This window comes from Chlamydotis macqueenii, chromosome 1, assembly GCF_036417535.1.
Source record: "Chlamydotis macqueenii isolate bChlMac1 chromosome 1, bChlMac1.mat, whole genome shotgun sequence".
Taxonomy (NCBI): domain Eukaryota; kingdom Metazoa; phylum Chordata; class Aves; order Otidiformes; family Otididae; genus Chlamydotis; species Chlamydotis macqueenii.
In genome coordinates this window covers 56,139,056-56,162,938 of record NC_141556.1, presented here as the reverse complement: position 1 = coordinate 56,162,938, position 23,883 = coordinate 56,139,056, and the positions used below count along the sequence as shown (strand labels likewise).

The 23,883-nt window shown below is 46.2% G+C and overlaps 1 protein-coding gene across 2 annotated transcripts in view; it reads left to right on the top strand.

Moving 5' to 3' along the window:
- Positions 1 to 23,883, top strand: part of CACNA1I (calcium voltage-gated channel subunit alpha1 I) — a 170,643-nt gene that overhangs the window by 121,308 nt on the left and 25,452 nt on the right. For both annotated transcript variants that reach the window (XM_086740121.1, XM_086740123.1), the window contains 11 exons: positions 4,789 to 5,095; positions 6,494 to 6,897; positions 15,128 to 15,279; positions 15,900 to 16,085; positions 16,270 to 16,387; positions 16,867 to 17,022; positions 17,472 to 17,562; positions 19,548 to 19,750; positions 20,944 to 21,360; positions 22,286 to 22,386; positions 22,971 to 23,094. In XM_086740121.1, the coding sequence (XP_086596247.1) occupies positions 4,789 to 5,095; positions 6,494 to 6,897; positions 15,128 to 15,279; positions 15,900 to 16,085; positions 16,270 to 16,387; positions 16,867 to 17,022; positions 17,472 to 17,562; positions 19,548 to 19,750; positions 20,944 to 21,360; positions 22,286 to 22,386; positions 22,971 to 23,094 (2,259 nt within the window). The remainder of the gene's footprint in view (positions 1 to 4,788; positions 5,096 to 6,493; positions 6,898 to 15,127; positions 15,280 to 15,899; positions 16,086 to 16,269; positions 16,388 to 16,866; positions 17,023 to 17,471; positions 17,563 to 19,547; positions 19,751 to 20,943; positions 21,361 to 22,285; positions 22,387 to 22,970; positions 23,095 to 23,883) is intronic.

Sequence of the window (23,883 nt, the reverse complement as noted above, 5' to 3'; positions counted from 1 at the left end):
AAGACTCCTCTCTGCACCTACTGTTTGTCCTATGTGGCCACGCCCTCCTAGAAGTAGGATCTCTAGAAGCGGTCACCCAATAACACAAACAGACTCACCTGGCATGGGATCAAGTTTAAATTTAAATTGGCATGAAATAATTTGAGAGCAAACAAACCTTAATCTAGTTTCTGGGAGAAATTCTGCAGCCTGTACATATAGGGAGTGGCACAAAAAAAAAAAATCTGCTGATGCATTCATGTCAGACAACTTACGAAAAAGCTGAATCTTTATGTTATCCTTTATTTCTCCCTGCCTGCTGGCCTTCTACCATTACAAGGGAAAGACAAGGAGAGAAAAACAGAAAGATGACCTCCTCACTGTGGGCTGCAGCGTGAGCCAGGACAGCAGAGGTGAAATACACCTTGAGGAATCCTGCTTTTGCTTTGAGGCTGGAGAGTGCCAAGGAGAGACAGTGCAGAGGAGCTCCCCCCAGCTATATTCCCAAAGGCAAACTGAACATCCACTGCTTTTTGTGAGTTCAGAAAACAGTTATTTCCCATCAAGTTTTTTTTCAGATCTCCCACCATGAAGAAGGTATTTAGCACCTACTTGAATTTTCACTTTGAGCAGCGTGGCCAGGATACACAGATTGGTACAATGTGCAGTTCGGCACAGACTTTACTCCTGGCCTCAGACACTGTCTCTTCCAGAGCCAGGAAGGACTGTGCAGAGTCAGTGTTTAACCTGCGCATGCCCATCTCCTGCGAGCCAGTTCCAAAAACTACCCCTCACCTGCTGCTCCGAACTACATAAATTCTGTCAGCATATTTTTGGTTTCTAAGCAGGACATTCTACTGCTGGCTTATCTCATGTGGATTCCCAGAGAATTCAAACTTTGTCTCTGAATTTGCAGGTGGCTGAAAACCCTCAATTAAACACTCATTGAGATTTCACTGCCGAGTGTCATTGACATTTCTAGACACTCCCTCCTCATTTGCAGAAGCCATGTAGGTTTATTTCCATCAAACACAGGAGCACATGAACCTCAACTTATTCTGGGAACTGCTGAGGGCAAAGGAGCCATATACTAGATGGGATATTTCCTTTGCCTTTGGTGGAGTTACACTGAGAAAGTACTTAGCCTTCCTGTTACCTTATTTGCATGTGTAATGCATCTCTTGCAGCACATAGCAACACCACAGTGTGAACTTGCAATCACTTGGTTTCATTTTCCCTCTGAGTCTTCTTATAGAAATGACAATTCCTTTTCAAGTCTCATGAAGCACAGTCCTTCCAGCCTTTATCCTTCCCTCCTTCTCCATGGTCGAAAGGCCTGAGTTTCAAAGCAGGATTGCTCTGACAGTTGTGTTTCAAGCCTGAACTCTTTGCTTTTCCACATAGCCTTGGCTCAAACTTACTCTTCTGGGGCTGGATCTCTGCAGCCTCCTCTTTAGAGCTTTACTTTCATCTGTGACTTCTCCTTCCCTCACAGAGATATCTTCAAGCACCTACATAAGGACATTACCTGCTACTGCTCATCTGGCAGGAAGAAGGCTCCACCACCTGGATATATTCCCATCATGGTTAGGACTTCTGCATAGACATGGTCCCCTGAGGGGAAGAGTGCTGGCTGACCCTGGTGCTCAGAGCAGCCTTGCAGAACAACTTGGTAAAAGCATTTTACGTATTCAGCATATTCTTCTGCCGGAGATCAGGGAGGTGACGTGAAGGAAGGACTGCTGTCACCTCTTGGGTCAATGTTTCATTTGTGTCTTCCTGCTTGAGGTCCAGGTGTCTCTTTGTCACTCCTCCAGCTACTTTGGCCACGAGTGTGGCTCCTTGATTAGAGAAAGCTCTTCTGATCTCTCATGCTGGCATCCACGTTGCAGCACCCAGTGGCCTCCCTGAAGTGCTCTGTCCTTACACATGTGGGCTTCAGAATACAAGTTGGATATCCAGGCATAAAAAGTCAGCATCTCCAGTACCAGTTAGATTTTATTAGATGTTGCAGAGACCAGGACTGAACCTTGGGCTGAACAAGGCCAAGATCTGCTTAATCAAAGTACAACTCAGTCTGAGGGCTGAATGGGACTCCTGTGTCAGAGCTCTGAATCAACGATCTTCTTATACCTCTGTCAGATGCTTTATCTGACTCCATGTCAGATACTTTCGGTCTCTCTGCTCAGCTAGCTGAGATGGATTGCTCATTTATGAGCCATCTGGGACCCTTCCTATCCTTCTGCTTGCTGGGAGGCAGCATCAAGCTCAGCAGAGCCTTAGAGTTTATGGACTTGCCTGTCATCTTAAAGATTAAACAAGCTCATTTGTCTTGCTTTTGATGTTCCTAGCTAAGAGATTTAAGGATTGGGGTTTAGTTGCCATATCCAGTCCTCTCAGCCCCCTGCTTCTTGGTCACCTGGTGGGAGATCACAGCAAACAGTGCCTGTGAGGACAGGGCTTGGTGGTGTGAAACCTGAACACCCCTCCAGATTCAACCCCAGGTTTACAGCGTGACCCTGCTGAGGGCATCTTGATGTCCTCAGCTCCTCTGCTTGTAGCCTAGAGAGAAGGTATTGCAAGTCTTAATCGGTTGTTGTTGTGGAGTTGTTGGAAGTTGCAAAGTACCAGGCAGTGTCACAACCAGTGTTCCAGAAATGCGTACATAGCTGGTGTCTAGGTCTCAACCCTGTCTCACCCGGGGCAAGCCGAGGGAGATAACTGAATGGGCAAGCCTGTGTGAGTGTTGTGTGATGCTAAGGGAGAAGAGGGCAGAAGAGTGCATCAGAGAAGAGTTTGGATTCCCAGTCATACTCTCATCAGTGAAAAAAATGCAAGACTTCATGGAGCAGGGAAAATCCTGGGGGAAGGTGAAGGAATCCAAACGAGGCATTGTTTTAGTTTTCAAGGCCACGTACACAAGATGAAGGGAAAATAGGCTGAAATATGGGCGGGAGGAAAGGGAAGAGAAAGGGTCAGCAATGAAGGGAAGCAGAACAGCTTTGAAGGGTGCTGAGAGGAAGCGGGGGGGGGGAAAGCCCTTTGTTTTGAGATGGTTTATTGTCCTTATGTTGAATCTGGTTGGGAAGGGCTTTGTGTTTCAAAGGCTTATTCAGATGCTAGCAGGCACATCTCCCCTTTGAAATATTTAGAGCCACTGTATTGAGCTTCTGGACAGAGCTGCTGGGCACCTGTGTGCAAGAAAAAGGGACAACCAATGGGGCAAGCTGGTGGGGCAGTGGCAAGCGCTGTGCACTGAGGGGAAGGCTGCCTGGATGGATAAAACGAGCTGGGGTACTTGCTGAAAAAAAACTCCACCTTTTCCGTGCACAAGGATTGGGGTCAGCCACCTTTGCTTGCCCTTTGCTGCAAGGGTTATATGGAAGAAAACACATTTGTGAAGATAAGGGCAGGACTGGATCCAGCTCTGTGTCAGAGCTGTTTGCTTGGAAAGGAGAGATGAGGAGGTGAGACTGGGTCCTGTGTGGGTTCATACAGGAGGAACATGGTGCAAGGATGTCTCTTAGCAGGGATGTTCTCTGGTCCAGGAGAAGCAGAAATCTTGAGCTGGTGCTTCCTCTCCTCCCAGGGGCTGCCCTGCAGGGTCCATTTCAGAGCAGCACAGATGTGTTCAGAGATCAGATTCTGTGTTTTATGGATGCCATATTGCCACAGCTCTATGGGAAGTAGGCACCAATCAAGGCATCGTAGCTTTTAAGAATGATTTTGAACGTGGTTACCAGCCCTTTTATGTATGAAATTCTCATCATATTGAAGCCCCCCCTTTATCCTAAGTGTAATGGATAGATCTCCTAGTGGAGATTCATCTATAATTTCATAATATGTAAAACTGAGGGTAAGATTTTTACCTCCAGATCTCTCAGCACCAAGAAATATTTGCTCTATTTTACAGACAGGAAAACCGAGGCAAAGGAAGCTTGAAGGGAACATGCAAAGGTGTAAAATAAGCCTGATAGACTTTTTGGCTTCTGTATGGGGAATAGGAAGAGCTTGGGCATTTTGTTTTGATTCTAAGAAATTGGGGGAGTGGGTTGTGGTTGGTTTTGTGTTTGAAATGGAAAGCCTCCCTAGGCTGGAGGACAAGTAAAGAGCTAATAGAGCTAATATAATATATCTAGTATCAGAAGGATAGAAAATGAGTGAGGGAGCAGTGTTTTGCCAAACTGTTTTGTGTCCTTCTCGAAGTCATTAGTTTTTGTAAACTCCTCTTTGGTTTCAAGAGCTCATTCATTTCAGCAATGTGCCGTCTCCCTGTATGGTGAATTAAGGTATAAATGGTAGAAATAAATAAAATGCTTTGAGAATAGTGGTCCTGAGGTCCTCCAAGAGTTGAAGACCATAAATGACAGTGCATGATTTTTCCAGCAATAAAAGAGTAAGCAGAGGAGAAAGGGAGAAAGCCATCAAACTAGTTCTCCGTCTCCCACTTTCTGTTTAAAACAAAGGAGAGGGAAACAAAAAGTCCAGTTTTCGTCAAACCATTTGCAGATAACTTCTAAGTGAGATGCTAAAGATCCTAAAGCCTGCCAAAAGAGCCAAAACACAGGGCTTGTGTTTCCTGAATTTCAGTTCAGAGCTCTAAATTCTGCATGATAATGATATTGAGTGAGTTCTCAAAAACAAGCTTAGCCAGCCCTGGCTTTCTCTGAAACCCCATCTCTATACATAGACTGGTTCCCATTCCTTTGTCGGCCTCCAGTCACTTTCCTCTCCTCTCTCCTCTTTCCTCCTCCTGCATGTTCTTCCTCCAGCTGACCTTGACTGTGCCTCTTTCTCTTTTGCTACTAGGTGGGCTCCTTCTTCATGATTAACCTGTGCCTGGTGGTCATTGCCACACAGTTCTCGGAGACCAAGCAGCGGGAGCATCAGCTGATGCAGGAGCAGCGGGCCCGGTACCTCTCCTCCAGCACTGTCGCCAGCTACATGGAGCCGGGAGACTGCTACGAGGAGATCTTCCAATACGTCTGCCACATCGTGCGCAAAGCCAAACGCCGTACCCTTGGGCTGTACAACAGCATACAGAGCCGGCGCCACGGCCACGTGGAGCCGAGCAATGCCAAGCTAGGCAGGAACAGGAAAAGTCAGAGACACTACAGTAAGGATTGCATGGGTAAAGCTGGAAATTACAATAGTGGGAATGCGAGAGTAACTGGGAGCATGCCCATGTGCCAGCTTGCCAAAGGACCTGTGCCTACAAAGCACAGAATTAGAATTGACATTGGCCATTGAGCATGGGGCAATGGGCAGCGCACCAAACCAGCAAGATGGGAATGACCAGCAAGAATGGAAATGAAAGAGGGGTGACCAGCAGGGAATGTGGGAAACCCAGGTCTGAAACCCAGAGACCATAATGAGACAACACTAAAGGCACTGACTGAGGCTTCTAAAGGGCTCCACGTCTGGTATAGCAGGGGGGTGGTAGCAGTCTTGGGGAGCTAAGCATTAGGGAATATGAGAGAGTAGGACTAAGGATTGGACTGGGTGACTCAGCAGGTCCCCCAGAGCTCTCCTCCCAAGCTGAGTTGCTTTTGGACCTCAAGAGAGAGGCAAAGGGACTAGAATTGCAATAGAGTGTCTCCTGAACCAAGGGAGCAATACTGAAGAAGTCAGTTTGATATGCAAAGGCAACGAAGACAATTTCTCTTGATGGGAGCACATTCTGTTTTGTAAAATTAGACATGAGATTCCATTTAAATTGGAATTTTGGCCTGAAAAGTTACTGTAAAAATAGTTTTATAGAGTTAGTATTAACTGCCTGCTGATGCCTTTTGTAAGTAATACTCCCATTAACAAGCAAAAAGGCAGATTTTTCAGCTGGTCTTGCATACTCAGACTTCCATTTTCTTTACTTGCTGGAAGGAAAGGTTCTGCAGGCCTCATGTACTGTTTTAGTGAGTTGATTGATTCATTCCCCCAGTGTCCATTTCATCATCCAGGCCCAACTTGAGGATGGAGGAACACAAACTTAGTTTTCTCTCTGAAGTTAGCAGATCTGTTCTGATTCAGAGTGCACAGATAATCAGGAGGAACTGTTCTTGTGCTATCTTTTTTGGCTTCTTGAGGTGCTTTGCTAATGTAGCTTCTGTTATTTAAAGAGTTCAGCTCAGCATGTGGGTTCTCAGACCCCACTTGTAGCTGTTCAGGCCAAAAGCAGCCCCCATGATCATTTTTCCCTCAGTTCCCACTTGACACAAGCTACTGAGTCTCAAGCTGTGATTCCTGCATCAGGCAAAACAGTTCTTCCTCTGATGGACTTGAATCCCCGTTGAGTCTAATCACTGGCAGCTGAACAGTACTGTGCCTTTTGGTGACACAGCCAGTCAGTGTAAAGCCCCCAACGGCAATGGCTTTTATCACTGCCCTTGAGCAGTGCTGGTGTTTATAGCTAAAAAGCCCAGTTACCCTGCCTAAATTCCTAAAAGCCAAAGAAATGCCCAGTTTGGATATCTTTTTGAAAGCCTTCTCCATTAAGCATGATCATTTCTCTCCCCAGGGCTTTGCCAGCAGCATAACTCTCTTGACTGCCCTCCTCAGGGCTTGGTCCAGCCCATTGCTGTGACGGCAACCTCTGACCCCACCAACTGCCCTCGATGCCATAGAGGGGAGTACGAAGAGTCCCGAAGGCTCTCTGTCCTGGATAGCGCTGGCTCAGACCAGGAGAATGGAGGAGCCAGTGAAGAGGAGGGAGAGGGCAGCAGACAGGACCAGGGCATCTCGGCACTGGAGAAGGAGGAGGAGGAGGTGGAAGAAGGCGGACGGCTGAAGTTTTGCAGTGACATGTGGCGAGAAGTGAGGGCCAAGCTTCGAGGGATTGTGGATAGCAAGTACTTCAACCGTGGGATAATGATTGCAATCCTAGTGAACACAATCAGTATGGGCATCGAGCACCATGAGCAGGTAAGGCACCTCAGGGCGCAGGGTGGGCAGTGGGGACTGGTGAGTCCTGCTCGCAGTCACAGCCTTGCTAAGCAGCTGATGGAATTCGGTGGAGGCAGAGATTGAGCAATTTGGACCCCAGGCTACAGCACAGATGGTCCCAGCATGGATTTGGAGAAAGCCTCAGGATCTTGTAGGGTCTTTTCTTCCTTATCCCTGCACTTAATAACTTTCAATATCTCCATGTATTTTCCTCTCACCTCTTTTCAATCTCTCTCTTTTCCTCCTCCCTGCTTGCTTTTATCCCTCAGTTTTTCTTTTTTACCCTGTCTTCTCTTTCCATCTACTTCTCTCTCCTTCACCCTCATCTCTTTCTCTCTCTCTCATTTCTCTCTTCATTAGCTTACTGAATCCTCAGTCTATTTGGTTAATTTAATGTGCCCTCTGGGGATGTCACAGGCACTTCACCAGCATCTCAATTCAAATCCATCAGCTTGCTAGCCTTTCCCGCTTAATTAAGAGATGCCTGAGCACAGTCTATCTATATGAGAAGGATAGGAAAGGCACCACCTCCCATCTCTGGTCATTCTGGGGGCTCAGATGGCTTAAGCTTTTCCTTTTCCTTGACAGCAAGAAGTGATAGATAGGTCAGACATAGACAGCAGGTGTGGGCACAGGTTTGACTTTCACGCCGATAGTTTGCAGGCAGCTCTGAGTCAGCAGTGCGCTTTATCCTAATGACAGCCATGTGAGATGGAGAAGGATTGTGTGCCCTCAATTTATAGCTAGGAAACAGAGGCTGTGTCTACTTTGTGATGTGCAGAGCCAGCTTCAGAGGGTGTTAAGCATGCCCATCACCTTGCATCTGCATTGCTGCCTGGTAGCTCTGCTGCACTTTGTGCTGAAGGAGTCCGTACTGTACATCCATGTCTCAGATCTATGCTGCCAGTTTGGACACGACCATGATTTGCTCCACGTGTCTGCCCAGATCACAAAAGTAAGAGATTGCTCCATTGCTGAGATGATGACTGTACTGAAGCTTTGGAGCCAGGGTGAAGTCTAGTCCTGAACACAGTCTCAGACAGCAAAAAGACAGGCAATGAGTCTGGTTTGAGCAAGGCACTCAGATTTGTCCTGTGCTGTATCAGGATGGAGGTATCTTGAGACTCAGAGTATCTTCAATTCGCCTGTTTGAGGTAACACAGTGTCTGAGCCAGTATTTGAAGCTCTAGATGTCTAGATCCCATTCACATACCAAGCATTAGACCATTTTTTCAAAGTCCAGCTAGTTTCTGGTACAAGGATGGGAAACCTTAATTTGATCTCAGAATGCAAAACAGCACTGGATGGTTCAGTACCAGGAAAATACTGGCAGGAGCTCAGAGGAGAGGAGAATGAAGAAGAGGCAGGAGGGGTTGACTCATGAAAATAGATAAAAAAGAGTGATGTATTTAGCACGTAGCACAGAGATGACTAAGGGTTGAAGCCCAGGACAGGATGAAAACTGCCCACTGATGTTTTAAAGATGTGAGCACCAGGCAGGGAGAGCCATTGTTCATTTTGGTTTATTGGAGACAGCATGAATTACGAGTTTAGCAGCAGAATATTTGAGCTGGAGGTACAGAATCCACTCTCGTGTTCTGGCTGTTGTGTGTGCAGATTTAAGCCCTTTTAGGCTGCCTCTGCTGTGTTTGTTCAGCCTGCAGCAGAGTGGGAACTGCCTGCAGCCTTGGGGTTTCTAGTACCAGGTTATTAATGACACATCCTTAAAGTTATGCTATCGCTTTTTATCCATAAGTAGCTAGGAAAAGTTTATGACCCTGCATGCTGTTTCTACTAGAAAGAGATGTCAGCCAAATTGATCATAACTGGAAAATGTGGTGCAGCCTGTTTATTTAAAATGTATATACTGAATCCTGTTTCCCTGGCACAAGAAGATTAAAAAAATATATATATTTAGGCCATACCATGAATTCCAGGTCTTTTTCAGTCAGCAGTTAACTCAAAAGCAGATAGGTGTTTGCGCTTCCTGTTGCTCTCTTTCAGTTTTCCTCAAGCTGTACAATCAGTAGATCTCAGACTGGTGCTTCGTTACTTCCTTTTCTCTCCTTCCTTTCTTTTTTTCCTGTTGTTTTTCCTCACAGAAGCACAAATTTTCACAGAATGATATGCAACAAAACCCCTCTGCCTGCAGAGATCTGTGATTTGCAGGGTGACACCATCCTATGACCGAGGTAGCTTCTGTTGCTTCAGCTGCTTCATCATATGAACCTTTCCTGGCCCAGAGCTAATGCGTGTAGAGACCTCTTGAGCTTTTATTTTCTGATGCATGGGAGATCACAATCCCAGCCGCTCTCTGGGGACTTGTTTGGCTGAGCAAGAGGATGTGCAAAGGTGTCACAGGTTTGAGCAGTCCTGGGAGCAGCTCATGGCACTTCATCCATCCATCAGCTCCTTGCTACTCCACTTGCTCATGACCTATACCTGGGTGAGCTGACCTGCTGACCCCAAAGCACCTACCAACCATCAGGTTAAGGGATGAGAGGGACTGCAGGAGCCAGGCACAAGGTTCAGGCTCAGAAACACAGGAACCTGGGGGACAGAGCCCATGTGCAAGTCTCGCCTTCAATTCCTGAGCCTTGAGCAACAAAAAGAAAAACATTAATTAAAATGATCTGTTTGTTACAATTCAGGGCTTTAATACTCATAATATTTTTCTGCCAGGAGACTTAGCCTCAGCAACTCAAACCACTTTACTTGGATCCAAGTCACATTGGAATTTGGCTTTGTTTAACTTTGTTTAGCTTATACATCCAGTCCCTTGTCCTGTCCTGTCTGTGTGGCCAAGGCAGCTTCCCATCCCCTTATACATTTCTTGTGAGGGAAATCAAATAATTTTGGGACAAACTGCACTGCTATGAGTAATTTTTAGTCCTTAAGCTTATCACAAGTTATCATTTGTAAATAGATAAGTTTATTCAAATCCATCAGTGTGCATTATACCATGTAATATCCTCAGTATTAGACCTCCAGATGTTGCTGGGACATTGCACAAGCCAAAATCCATCATTTCAAGCTTTGTCCTGCTTGAAATCGTTTTTGTAGTTCTTCAATCTGTTTCTACTTGGAAGTGCCTATTTTTAAAATCCAGTGTAGAAAATGAAGGTATTAGATGCTTGTGGCTGTCCAGAAGGATCCTTTAAAGAGGCTTATTTTTTGAAATATTCACAGAGGATCTGGTGCTGCTTGCTTTTCTCCGTTATTCAGCATGAGGATGAAGGGCTGGTCCCAACTGAATGTCCCAGGCTGCCTTTCTCATATACTTCTTGAATGGCCTGTTGGACTCAAGCTTCTTTGCCATTAGTAGCCAATGAGACAGTTGCTGAGTAACTTGGTTTACCTTCTCCAGTACCTACTTATAGTATTCTTTCATACATCAGATCAATGTTTTATGAGGTATGTCTTGTGTCGATCAGGAGATGATCCCTTGTTTTCTAACTAGACCAGCCCTGTGGATCAGTATCTTCATATTCTGTGTGATTTCCCTTTATACTAGCATTTATTGCATCCACAAGTTCATATTTTACAGTTATTGCTTCTCTTTTTACTATTTGCTGCTTGTCAGAAACATTCAGCAAACATCCAAGCCAGCTCATCATGCTGACATTTAGTAAATGATGGAACAGTCTCCCTGGGGTGGTAGACGAAACCACATTACTTCAGTCTTGTAAAACAAGGGTATAACAAAATATCATGAAATCTTGCATTGGTTGTGGGGTGGTGATTAGAGTAAGTAAAAGCTAGTTGGGGTCTTCCATGGCTGACATATCTGTGACTCTTCTGATTATTGTCAAGTGACTTTGAAATGGTGAGTAGAATGAACAGGCTGGAGAGACCTCTGTATGGAATATTTCTCTCTCATGTTCTCAGGGGCAGTGATGTGCAGGTACGGTTTGGTAGGGCTGGTCTGCATAGATTGCATCAATTTCTCTTCAGTTTGTAGACAATTGCCAATTTACTCCTGGTTGGGAGAAACTCCTCCTGCAGGGGTCTTCGTGGTGGTCTGCATATTCTTAACCTTTCCTATAGTGCAGGAGTTTCTGGCTGTTGTCAAATAATGGACTAATTAAATTTTTAGTCTCAGCTGAGATAAGAATTCCAATGTTAATAAGAAACTGAAAAGGAGAAAAAAGCTGGGCAGCTGACATCTGTTGCCCCAGGTCTAGTTTCTGATCACTAGACAGGAGCCCTGAAGTAGACCTGAACCATATACTTCACTCTCAGTGTTTGATCTATGCTGCTAGGGATGAATGACTTGGTGAATTAGGTCGTTTCATGGATTTGGAAAGAGATCCATATTCAGAGTAGGGAACCAGTCTGGTTAAAACAGTGGCTCTGGGAGTGCTCTGCCCCCTGGCATCTCTCTTCTGCTTCAAGCCACCCTCCTCACCCCAGTACTCAGCTCCCATAGTTTTGTTCAAATTTCTTTCCTGGAGTGATGGGTAAACGAGTCTATCCTGGCTTGGCAATATGAACAGACTTTTCTTGTAGGGAGATTTCTGGTGTTCTCTGGTTTTGCTTGGTCTAAAATAGCCTTGAGTTCAGGCCTTTTCTTGTGGACATTTCAATTTACAGTTTCTAGGTAAACCTGGGTGACCTGGGAGGAGGAAGCCTTGCTACCAGTTTTGATGATAAATGCCTGAGTGCTGTCTGTTGGAGCCTGGGAAGCTCTCACAGCTGTGAGGTGACACATCTGTTTTGTTGGGGATCCTGTGTGTTGGTAGGAAGAAATGGAGAGAACCACTTTTTCCCTGTTTACTTGCCCCCTTCATCAATTTCACACTGCCCTGGCCAGAGAGAGTCCCCAGCACCAGCCATGTCCCAGCCACCAACTATGTGCACTCATTTGTGGCCACACTGCCCCAGGTGTGAGGGCATCCCTGCACAGGACACAGCCCCCAGTGTCTCCCAGTCTGCAGCCCCGACTCAGCTGATGGCTCTTTGCACTCTGCTGAATTATCTGTATCTCCAGAAGCAGCTGCCATGCACGATCTGCCTTTAGCTGGTGAGCGTGCTGCCTTGGGCTTCTCTAGCTGACTCTGCTGTTTTTCTCTTTTTCCTGAATTCATTCCTTTTGTGTTGCTCTTCTTTCCCCAGCCTTTATGTCTTTCCTATTCCATTAAAAAAAAAAATCTCACCTTCTCTACTTCTTGTGGGTGACAGTGAGTTTATTTTTTTTTTCAGCTTTGTTTTTTAATTCCTCTTCCACTGCCTTTCTCTCTGCCCATCTCTCCTTCCTTTCCCTGCCCAATCCTTTCTGCCCCTCTCTCTAGGAAGGATGCTTTGCTGGGACTGATTGATGGCCCATTAGAAAAAGATTAACAGGTGGAGGCTTGACTAGAGAAACAGATGTCAGGAAGGGAAGGAGAGATGGGGGAACAGGTGACCTTTTCCACAAGTGAGATGCAAGCATGACTTTTCAAACATCAGTTGCTCCTTATGACAGCACAAGAGAGAACGTGAGGACAGCAGAGAGGAGGATAATCCACCATCATAGCCTGTCGCTTTTTTACATTGCTCATCCTCACTGACATAATCATTTGATTCAGGCTGAAATTGGCATCCCTGTTTAGCATATGGACATCATGTTCCTGGAGAGTGCCATTACTGCCTGGCTCTACATGAAGTGATCTTCATCTCTCCCTTTCCCTATGCACTTGCTCATTCTTTCTCTCTCTTCGCTCTTATCTCCCTTCCTCTCCCCCTTATTTTCAGGATGGTTTTGTTATTCAAATGTAATTATGGATGGACATTGAGCCATCTCCCTTTTTTTTTTATTTTAAAGAAATGGACTGTTTCAATAAAAAGGAGTACAACAAGGAGTGCAAGAAATTAGCAAAGAGCATGGGAAGCCACAGATGTGAGGAGCAGTTTCCAGTCCGTTTGCCCACCTGGGAGGATCTGGGCCCCTGGAGGTCCTAGAGCAGGTGTTAAAGCAGCCCCCAGCTTCAGAGGGAGGGTCAGACCCAAAACTGCATTCCTCCCTCATTTCCCATTCCACCAGCTGAATAAGTAATAGGTACAGCCAACACAAAGGCTGGCCCTTCAAAAAAGCAGCAATTTTTTCAGTCCTCGGGGAGCGACCATGACTGCCATTCCTAGTGGGCACTAATACTGAGTTCATGGTAAAAATACTGGCTTTGACCTGCAGGCACTCAATTTTATTTCTGCAGTGCTGGTAGTGCCTATCTTCTCTTGCCTTGAACAACAGGCTTTTGCAGTTTTCTTGCTCCCGTCCATTTTATGTGATGCTTGAAAGAGTGACCTGGTGGTCAGGTATAGCTCAGAACAATGTGAAGGAAGCAAGGAGCCTTCAGCCACCTTTTCAGGATGGGTATCCAAACAGTGAGACTTCTACTGCCTGCTACTGCAGAGCCTGGGTCAGACTCACCTCGAAGGCTTGGAGATGGGACTCAGTGGCACAGTAGGTTAAACACCAAATATGTAACCTTGTCTGAGGTGTGACGTACCTGCCCCAAGGTAAACATGGAAATTTGGGCCAGAGGAGCCCTGAAGAAGTGCCTTGGAGCTGCCATGCCTTGTCCTCCCACTTAGGAAGGAGGCACACCTTCATCTGGAGCAGGTGCCCACCAGCTGCTGCTTGGGAAGGTGATGGCCAGCAGCATGCTGCAGCCAGGTGAATTGCCTTAGCAGCCTCATGTGGTCTGAAGGCCATGGGTTGCCTAGCCTGACCCCGAGATGCAACTTGTTATACTGGGAGGAAGTTTTTCTCTCACTTTGGGAACGTTTTATAGCTTGCCATTGCCGTGGTAGTCTCCCTGGGCTATGCATGTGTGTGTCTGAGTATGTGCAAACGCAGGCAGGCTTGCGCGTGTGTTGCCCCTCGTGCATCTGACCTTGTTCAGGACCTCAGCCCTTGCTGCTTGGCCTTGTGCAGTCCTAGTCCCTGACTGAGAGGTGCTTTGAGCAGACGATTCCATCCCAAATTCAGTGCAGGGAATGCCTCCATTTCACAAGGGGTGGCAAGATCCTGGTGTCCCTTATCAACAACGTCAGTGCAGCCCGTCTCCCTCTGAAGCAACATTTCATCATTCCTGAGGAAATGGTCTAGACCCTTTCCTGACCTTGTCAGAGAAATTTCCAAGGCTGCACACACTGAAGAAAAAGTCATTAATTCAGAAAACAAAAGGAGGAGTAATTTAATTTGCTCAAACTTGTTCCACTGATGGAGTCATTAAAACACTTTCTCTCATATGCACAAACACATTGGTCTCTGCTGGAAAAGGCTGTAGCAGAGGCTGAAAGATGTGTCAGAGATTCAACAGAAAAAAATGCCCGAGGCATGGTCAGATTGCCTTTTTTTTCGTTTTGGTTTTTTTTTTTCTTTTTTTCCTTTCAACACAATTATCTTGTGTCATCGCTGGAGGTTTTCACCTTGTGCATCTGCCTTTCTCCTCATGCTGTCAATTTTTCTCTTTTCCTCACCCAGTCCTGCCCTTCCTATCCCTTACAGGTAGGTGTTAGCAGTGTGCCCCTCCTTGCTGTTGTCTTATTCATCCAGTCTGATATTCAATTGGGTAATTATTGAGGTCACTCTGAGGACAGAGGCATGAGAAAAGACTGCTGGAGCAAGACCAGAAAACTAATGCATACCAAGGACTTGGTGGGGAGTTGGGGAGAGAAAAATGGGGAAGAGAAAAAATAGAGGGGAAAAGGACAAGAGAGGTGCAGTGAGGTTTAGAGGAAGATGGGGAACTGTTTTCCTATAGTACAAATGTTTTCAGAATTTTAGCAAAAAGTTGTGCCAGTTACCTGTGGAAAACTGAGAGGAAGAAATCCTTAAAGAAAGAGGTTGACCATGGATCAGCCATTTTTGCCCTGATTCAAAAAATACTCAAGTTCTTTGCACAAAGTAAAGCAGCCTTTAGCCTGGGGACCAGGCTATGGAGTGGGGTGTGGGAGATGCTTCATCAGCCTCGGCTGTGTGAATAGCTGGGGAACTCCTGACCTCCTCTAGTAAAAGAATTTGTTAGGGGCTTAATCTATGATGAAGGCAGTAAATGTGCAAAGGAATTAGAGTGCAAGCGGCTCTATCCAGCTCCACTCTAATCTCACCCATGGGAGCTTCGCAGCTCCCTACAAAGCTGGTCTGCTGGGAACAGTGGCACTCTATTTCCCATAATTTCAGGGCTCTTTGCATTCTAACTCTCTGAATTTGCCTTCTCTCCAGCCAGAGGAATTGACCAACATCTTGGAGATCAGCAATGTTGTCTTTACAAGCATGTTTGCCCTGGAGATGATCCTGAAACTTGCTGCTTTTGGTCTCTTTGATTACCTCCGCAACCCTTACAACATTTTTGACAGTATCATCGTCATCATCAGGTGACAAGGGCCTTGGGGATCTACTGAAATATAAATAGAAAAGAGTATCCTAGAGCTTGTATATTTTCATGTGCCTTTTCAAAAAGGATTTAGCAACTGTAGTAAGGGGAGTGGAGCTGATGCACAAGAACAAGGATTGGGAGATCAAGATGTCTTTTCCCAACACTTGGTGACCCTAGGCAAGCCACATAGCATTTCTGCCTCTGTTATCTCCTCTGTAGAATGGAGGCAATCACAGTTGCTTTGCAAGTCCACAACAAATATTGTCTGTGAAATATTTTGCAAATGCATAAATGAAGGATGCTACAGAGGTTTAATGCATGAAAGAAGAATTCATCTTGCTGGAACTTAATGCAGCATCTTTGCCTCATTCCTGCAACATGCAATGCTGTGTTCATGTTCTGAAGGGAGAACTGCAGCTTTCTACACATAAGTATAAACCTGTAGTATATACTTGTAATTATGTCTTGTTCAAACTGATTTTTTCTGTAACCCCTATATACATGCTGCCAATGCAGAGGTGATAACTTGGGTTAGAATTGTTATTCCTCTCTCTCTTCTTTTTATTCATTTCTCTTTTATTTTGTCCCTCACGCTGCCTGTGCCTCTCTGGGCTACAGCATCTGGGAGATCATTGGCCAGTCGGATGGTGGTCTCTCTGTGCTGCGGACGTTCCGTCTTCTACGGGTGTTGAAGCTGGTGCGTTTCATGCCTGCACTGCGCCGCCAGCTTGTGGTGCTGATGAAGACTATGGACAACGTAGCCACCTTCTGCATGCTCCTCATGCTCTTCATCTTTATATTCAGGTGAGGAGGCAGTTAGTTGCCTGTTTTTTCACAGATAAGTCCCAGTGGTCTGGCTGTGTTGTTCTACCCCTTGCTCCTGTAGTGCTACATTAGACTGTTGAGAGGAAAAGAGAGTCACTGACAAACTCACTGTGGTGGCAGAGATATTTATCTTTAACTCCATCTCCTCTTCTTGTCTTGACAGTATCCTAGGTATGCATATCTTTGGTTGTAAGTTCAGCCTCAGGACGGACACAGGAGATACAGTTCCTGACCGGAAGAATTTTGACTCCCTGCTGTGGGCTATCGTCACTGTTTTCCAGGTGAGCCCACTTTGCTCTCTATGGGTGGGCCAGGGCAAAGTGAAGAGAATCGAGAGGTGCTTTTTCTCACTGTGGAGCATTGCACTTGCTCCTGACAACACGAAAGTTCACACAAAAGGCTCTGGCATGTGATGTTTGGAGGAAGAACAATTGTGTGTTGTAATTAAACTACTGGTGTGTCTCTCAGACAGATGGGCTCCTTCATTCCTAGAAGATGCTTTGTAAAGGTCACTTCTGTTGTGGCAACTCCTGTGTTTAACACCAGCATCCCAGCACATGGCTACCCTCATGGTTGCACTTGTTTCTTCTTGCTCAGCTAATGTTATCAGGGCAGTACCACAGCTGGGCAGTGGGTGTGTGGTTATGGGGAATTTAAGAGGCCTGATGTGGTCCTGATGTGTATCCTTTCACTGTCCTTTTCTGGGAATCCGCTTCATGTTCTTCCTTCATATTTATGTGGCCTCTGCTCCTCGTTGCAGATCCTAACCCAGGAGGACTGGAATGTTGTGCTCTATAATGGCATGGCCTCCACCTCGCCATGGGCATCCCTCTACTTTGTGGCTCTCATGACGTTTGGCAATTACGTACTCTTCAATCTGCTAGTGGCCATTCTTGTGGAGGGGTTCCAGGCTGAGGTGAGTTGCCATCAGGGCCTCATCAGGAGGAGGAGTAGAGGTGCTATAAAGGGGACCTTTGAGTCACTTTGAGGGTATTGGGGTAGAGGACTCCCAAAGTATCATACCTCTGTCATTTCCCTTCTTAAGTTCAGGGTGGGCTTCATTAGAACAAAATGAGAAAAAGATGACTGTGTTAATCTTTGCAGGGAAAGAGACAAACCCTGTGAAAGGGAGTTCACAATTTCCATCCTGTGCAACAGACCCTACCCTATTAAAGTGAGTCCTTTGCCCTTCCAAAAGCGAGAACGCAGTACCTCAGTCATCCCAGGTCACACGAGACTCTTTGCAGTGATCACCCTGAGGACTGGCTGCCAAGAAGGATTTTATACTTGTTCCAGAAGTTAAAGACAAGAACAAATGGTCTTTTCTGTTTATGAGTTCCCAACTTCTAAATTTGTGTGTTCCAGGGTGATGCCAACCGGTCATACTCAGATGAAGATCAGAGTTCATCAAACATGGAGGAGTTAGATCAATTCCAAGAGGTCCAGGAAGGTTCAGGTATAATAGCTCAAACAGCCTCATTTACTCACCTTCCGTTGCTGTTTAGTGAGAAATGTGAAAGCAGATTTTGCAGAAAATTCACTCCCATCTCCAAGAACTGACTGGTTTTAATTTTGAACTTTATGCTAGTTTGTGGTGTTATTTTTGAAAAAAAAAAAAAACACAAAAAACAAAGCCAGAGCTATGTTGGCATCCTGACGAATGTCATAGCTAAGAGGAGCAGTTCTTGAATGACCTAAAGAATGGCAAACAGGAGTGAGAAGTGACACTGTCTCTGCTTACCTTCAGGGCCACCATTTCAGGAACACTCTGTCCAAATCTGTGACCCACATTTGTACAGTGGATATGAGCACATTAAAAAGGACTCAGACAATTCTGGAAGCCTTGCCTCATAGCGAGAGGCTAATGAAGCTTAGAGAAAACCAGAGAAGTGACTTGATCACATACTCTGTAGCGCCAACCATAAGGAGAGACTTCTGATGGTAGATGGCTCTTTAATTGAGCAGAAAAAAGCATAATGAGATAGTAAAGGCTGGAAGCCAAAGCTAGACAAATTCAGACTGAAAAAAGCCACATATTTTTCAAGGAAAGATAATTAACTGTTGGAACAGTCTGCCTACAAACTGCCAAGTAAGGTTTCTACCCCTCAAAATCTTTCCTTGAAGACTGCAAGTCTTTCTACAAGAGGTATTGTATCTCAGACAGGATTTGGTGGCAGGGAGCAGCAAGAGTATCTTGTTCCGCAATGGATGGTGAGCCAGGAGTTGAAGGGGAGGGACAGCCAGGCAGGAGGGCAGGGACCACACCAACAAAGGCGTAGTACTCGCACAAGGTGAGCAGAGCAGGTCCACTGACACTAGCTGGAGTCAGCCAATGCTTCAGTGATTGCCAGGTGAGTCCGTAGTGATGAGGCAGGTCTGTGGTCAAGCCAAGAAGGTCAGGATCAACAAGAGAAGGTCAGGATCAGCAAGGTGCAAGCTGATAACCCAGACATAATCCAGCACAAGCACCAACATAACCCAGACAAGGACCACAGGCACAGGTCTGAGCTTAAATGCAGCTCCCACAGCAAGGAGCAGTGGCTCCAGTTTTGGCTTGTCCCAGCTCTTTCCTGCAAGTTTGCTGTTCTCACAGCAATTTGATCTTGGTTACATGGCTGCACCATACCAGAGCTTACCTTGAATGCAGGCAGTCAGTCCCTTAGGAGGGCAGATGGGAAGAGGTTGTAGAGCCTGTTGGTGCAGTCACAGCTGTGACACTGCATGTAGGTGAGAATATGTGACCTTCATTATGCAATAGGGCAAACTAAAATGATTGCTCCAGTCCTTTCAGTTAAAATCCAGTGTCCCATCCTCTCCATGCATCTAAACAAATGCTAATGGTCAGCCACAGGACCTAACATATCCCTCAAAGCTGTCCTGGATCTTCAAGTCAATGATCAGTGATTTGAAAAGGTCCAGCGTAGCAGGATAGATTGGGATGAAAAGTATGATTGCAAGAATTTAAAGGTGACCCCAGTACATGGATGGCTGTGAGTCTCCCCACATCTTAGTCTCTTCCTCAGTGTCTCAGCCTAACTGCTTTAAATAGCCAGTGTGATAGTTGGTGGTATTTGTTCAAACCTGAACATGCAAGTATTTGTTCTTGGCATGCAGAAGCACGCTCTGCTCCCCTTGCCTTGCTGCCAGGGTTTGGCTTCTTGCTCTGCCTGTCACCCTGAGTCTACCTGACCAGCACTCTGCTCGTCCATCTGGCCCCAAGGAGAGTTTTGGGGACTAAGGAGAATGTTCCAAGCCTTCCCAGCTTGCACTGCTTTTTCCACAACACCCTAAATCAGAAGGAATCAATGTTGATTGATGCTAAACAGCTTATGTTCTCTTAGCTCCTGCTAACATGCTAAACAGTTTAGACACTGAAACAGTTATGGGATAGTGAGGAACCCACCTTCTTCTTTTTTCTTCTTTCTCCATCTTTCCATGCAGATCCCAAGCTCTGTGCAATTCCTGTGACACCTAATGGACACTTGGACCCATCCTTGCCCTCTGCCAACCCACCAGTGGCTGCTGGGGGGGTCACCAACTCTTCGCGCAACTCCTTGCAGCCTGACCAGATCCGTGTTGCTGTTGCTTCCCGGAAGAGCAGTGTGATGTCCCTGGGGAGAATGACCTATGACCAGCGGTCCCTGGTGAGTGAGTGAGCAGAAAATTGTGTCATACCCTTCTTTTGAAGCCCAAGCACTCTGTTGTCTTTCTGCCATCATCTGGGGATTGCTGTGGAGGATTGCACTGCTGCTGTAGGCTTCTAACTCAATAACACTGCCTGTCTTTAGGAAGCCAGGTCAGTTCACATTATTTATCTAAATTTCTAGATTATTGATGTCTATTTCCAGGTTATTGATCTATATTCCATTGAGTGTGGGATTCACCTCTTTTATATTCTTCTGATGGGAAAGGGGGAACACCAAGGAGACAGTCTCTCTCCTAGAGTGAAACATGTTTTGTCCTCTTGCCCTTTCTTTGTTTTCCTAGAGCACAGGGCAGAAAATGATGCCCTGAGTTAAGAGCATAACAATATCTGGGTGATGTCAGAACTGCCAAGTGCTGTAACAGATTGGTTTTATGGAGGCTTTTGTAGCAATGAAGAGAGAGAGAAATCTTGCTTTGGGGCTCCCCACAGCAGGTCCTGCTGCCCCTTAGCACTTCCCCAAGCACTGCTGGCTGTCCAGCCAATGCTTCTCAGACCTGTCCACCTTGTAAAGTCAGCTTCTGGGCTTTCCACCCACTGACACACACAGCTTTTGAGGAGTACATCCATGCTCAAAGGGTTCATGCCCCTGTTATTTCTAAATAGGAAGAGCTGGCAGCCACATACTACGTGATAGGTTGCTGATGCTATTGGACTAGACTGTAGCCAACAAGCCTGTTTCTCTTGTTTCTTCCTTTTACTCAGATTGTACTCAAAGATGGTGTGTCAGATTATCTATCACCCAGTACCTTGTGTTATCCTTTACCCCAGGGCAGCATAAAAAGCTGCCAGTCAGATTTTTGGAGAGCTTTATTCTTGCTCTGTGCTGGTGTAAGTAACAACATCAGGCACCTGGCTTGTGGCTTTATTATTTACCTTCCCCGTAAGTGCTTTGCACACAGATGGTGCTATAAAGTAATCACCGCCAACACCATCGTTAACTCATTATCAATTTATTGTCAGATTTACAGAGATTGCTGCTAAATTCCCACCATGCAACTTCCTCAGTGGCTAAAAAATGGCAGCCCATTTAAATGGTTTAGGAGCCCAGGGAGAAGTCTGCGATCTGAAATAGGATTGCATGCTCCCTGCTTGTGCCCAGAGTCACTGAGTCCCCATCTCGCTCTCTTACAGTCCAGCTCCCGCAGTTCTCACTACGGTGCCTGGGGCCGCAGCGGGGCCTGGGGGAGCCGTCGCTCCAGCTGGAACAGCCTGGCCCGGGGACACAGCCTGAAGCACAAACCTCCCTCCACCGAGCACGAATCCCTCCTGTCTGGGGAGAGGCACAAGGCAGCAGATGGGGAGCCAGACGGGGCGAGAAAGGTGTTTCATCACCGCCGGACGCTCTCTCTAGACTACAAAGGCTCCTGTGACCTGCTGGAGTTGGCTTCGGTCCCATCCAGCCACAGAGTGGCCCGTAAGCTGGGAGCAGTGTCTGGGGCCAGTGAGCATCAAGACTGCAATGGCAAAATGCCTAGTATTGCTAAGGAGATCTTCCCAAAGATGAACAACCGCAAGGAACGGGGAGAGGATGATGAAGAGATAGATTATGTGAGTACTTGGTGCAGGGAACCTGGGGTTACACTGCAGTGCTGTGAGAAACTCCACATCCATCCTGAAGTTTCAGTCTCCCAGCAACATGGATGGAACAGCTTGCAAAGGTGCATTAAGTACAGCTGGAGGACAACACTGAACACACATGGGACCTTCTAGGCCCAGACAAGCCCAAACCACATTGTCAGGCTGCCTGTGAGGCAGTCGTACAGGTGGATGGTCGGAGGAAGGCAGATGTGAGGCATGTGCATGGTCATTCGGGGGCTGGTCTTTCAGAGCAGTGCAGCCAGTGATTTCTACAGGTTAGGAGAGGTTGGGCTGTGTGAGCAGTGAGCTTTGCATGGGCAACATCAGCAGATCAGAGCAGGAAGCACAGGCACAAGAGACAAGGCAAGTGAGTTCTGTGGTGCCAGCCTGGGAGACTGCATTCTCTGAGCAGATCAAAGGGTGGAAAAAGTGGAGGGAGGGTCAGTAGAAATTTGACCAGACATATATGCTGTATGATATTAAATCAATTCCAAGCCCAAGTGGCAACAGAAGGCCTTCCTCTCCTGCCTCTTGTTTAGCTGAGGTAGCAAGGAAACATTGTCCTCATGTAAGAGAGCCACTCCAACAGTTCTGAGAAAGTATTGTGGACAACATCCTGCTCTAGAAAGGACACCAACAGTTTTATTTTTAATGATTTGGGGAGGAAACCAGATGCCAAGGTAAACAGGCCCTGGCAAAGCAGCTCCTACCTCTTTATCAGTGGCTTCTTGCTCTTTGAATTCATTTCCTTGTTTGGGGGCTGAAAGAAAGGTAGGTAGTGCACCTGGCGAGCTGCAGGTAGTGGTGTTTTGGGGTCAGATGTGAAAGGAAGAGTGCCTCTCTCAGGCAAGTGGGAAGGTAACCAGTGGCACTTGCTTCTGCTGTGTCCCTCCAGAGCCTGTGCTTTCGCATACGGAAGATGATGGAGGTCTATAAGCCAGACTGGTGTGAGTTACGGGAAGACTGGTCCATATATCTCTTCTCTCCACAAAACAGGTTTGTGCAGTTTTTGCCATGAGAGGGTTGAGAAGATGGGGCAGATTCTGTTGCCGTGCTGGCCACATCCCCTCAGCTGCATGTTATGTTGCAACTTTAACTTTGCCAGCTGGGAATGTGTTTTGTCTCCTCTATCTCCCTTTCTATAGCCAAACAATATTTCTCTTCCTTTCTTCTGGAGATGAAAGGAAAGATGAGAATCCTAAGTAGCTATTGTGATTTTTCCCTCCCTTTGGAGCATCCAGTTTTTCTTTTGTGTAATCATAAATATTTATAGCAAAGCAAGGCAGTGAATACTATCATTAACCCAAAAAGCAGAAGGAATGTATTATTAACGACTCCATAATTCTGATATTTCCTCTCTTGGTACCAGAACAGTCTCTCCATTTCATTTTCAATCCCAGAACCAACTTATCAGCAGTTGGCCACCTTAGAATATTGCTATGGCAAGGGACATCAGCATCAGTGATAGGAAAGCTGCTACATCAGAGCTCAGTTTTGGACAGACCTCTCAATTCTCTGCCCTGATAGCTCCTAACTTTGCTCTGTCCAAGGCACAGGTGCCTACTGGAACTCTCTTGCAGGTTTCGCCTCCTCTGCCAAACCATCATTGCTCACAAGCTCTTTGACTACGTTGTGCTGGCCTTCATCTTCCTGAATTGCATCACCATTGCCCTGGAGAGACCACAGATTGAACACAGAAGCACGGTGAGCACCATTTCCTCCCACATGCTTTTTAGCACAGCCTCTGACAGAGGTTCAAAAGCATTCCTGGCCACTGGTATGACCTCTGAAAGAACTTCAGCATTAAACACCAGCTCTCACTCATGTATTCAAATACCCAAGTGTTAGTAATTCACACAGTGTGTGCTTTCTTCTAATGGGGCAACCCACTTTATAATACATTAACCCTAGTTCCCTCCCTCTTGGAAAGTAAGAGAGTCCCCCAGGCACCTGCAGTTAAGAGATGACTGACAGAAGGGACAAGATCTTCCATTCCGTAGGAATGGCATGTCATCATTCATGTATGCTGCTTTTGAGCTATCTTGGAGATGGCTCAAGCTGGCAAGCGAAATGGCTTTTTATACATGTCTGTCTTAGCCAACCCCCAGACTCTGCTGCACTTACACACAATCCAGTGGTCAGTGCTCAGCAGCCCTTCGGGAAGAAGGTGCAGGACAGGACTGAGCAGCACTGGCAGAATAGGGCAGAGAGCACCTTGAAACCAGATTTGGAAGATGCATTGCAAATCCCATCCACTGTGCTCTTACGGAGTTGTGTAGGATCCTGTCCTGGCTGTGGCACAGGGCTGAGACAAGGTGTATGAGCTAAAATCTGCCCAGCATTGACCTTTGCCGAGGGCATCTCTTATTTCCCCAACTTTCAGACACTTCACAGGAAAGCAAAAGATACCAACTTCATCAGAGGGGCCAGACAGAGTAACAAGGAGTCAAGATACATTTAAGGCCTTTCTCTGTTTGTTTTTTGTTTGTTTGT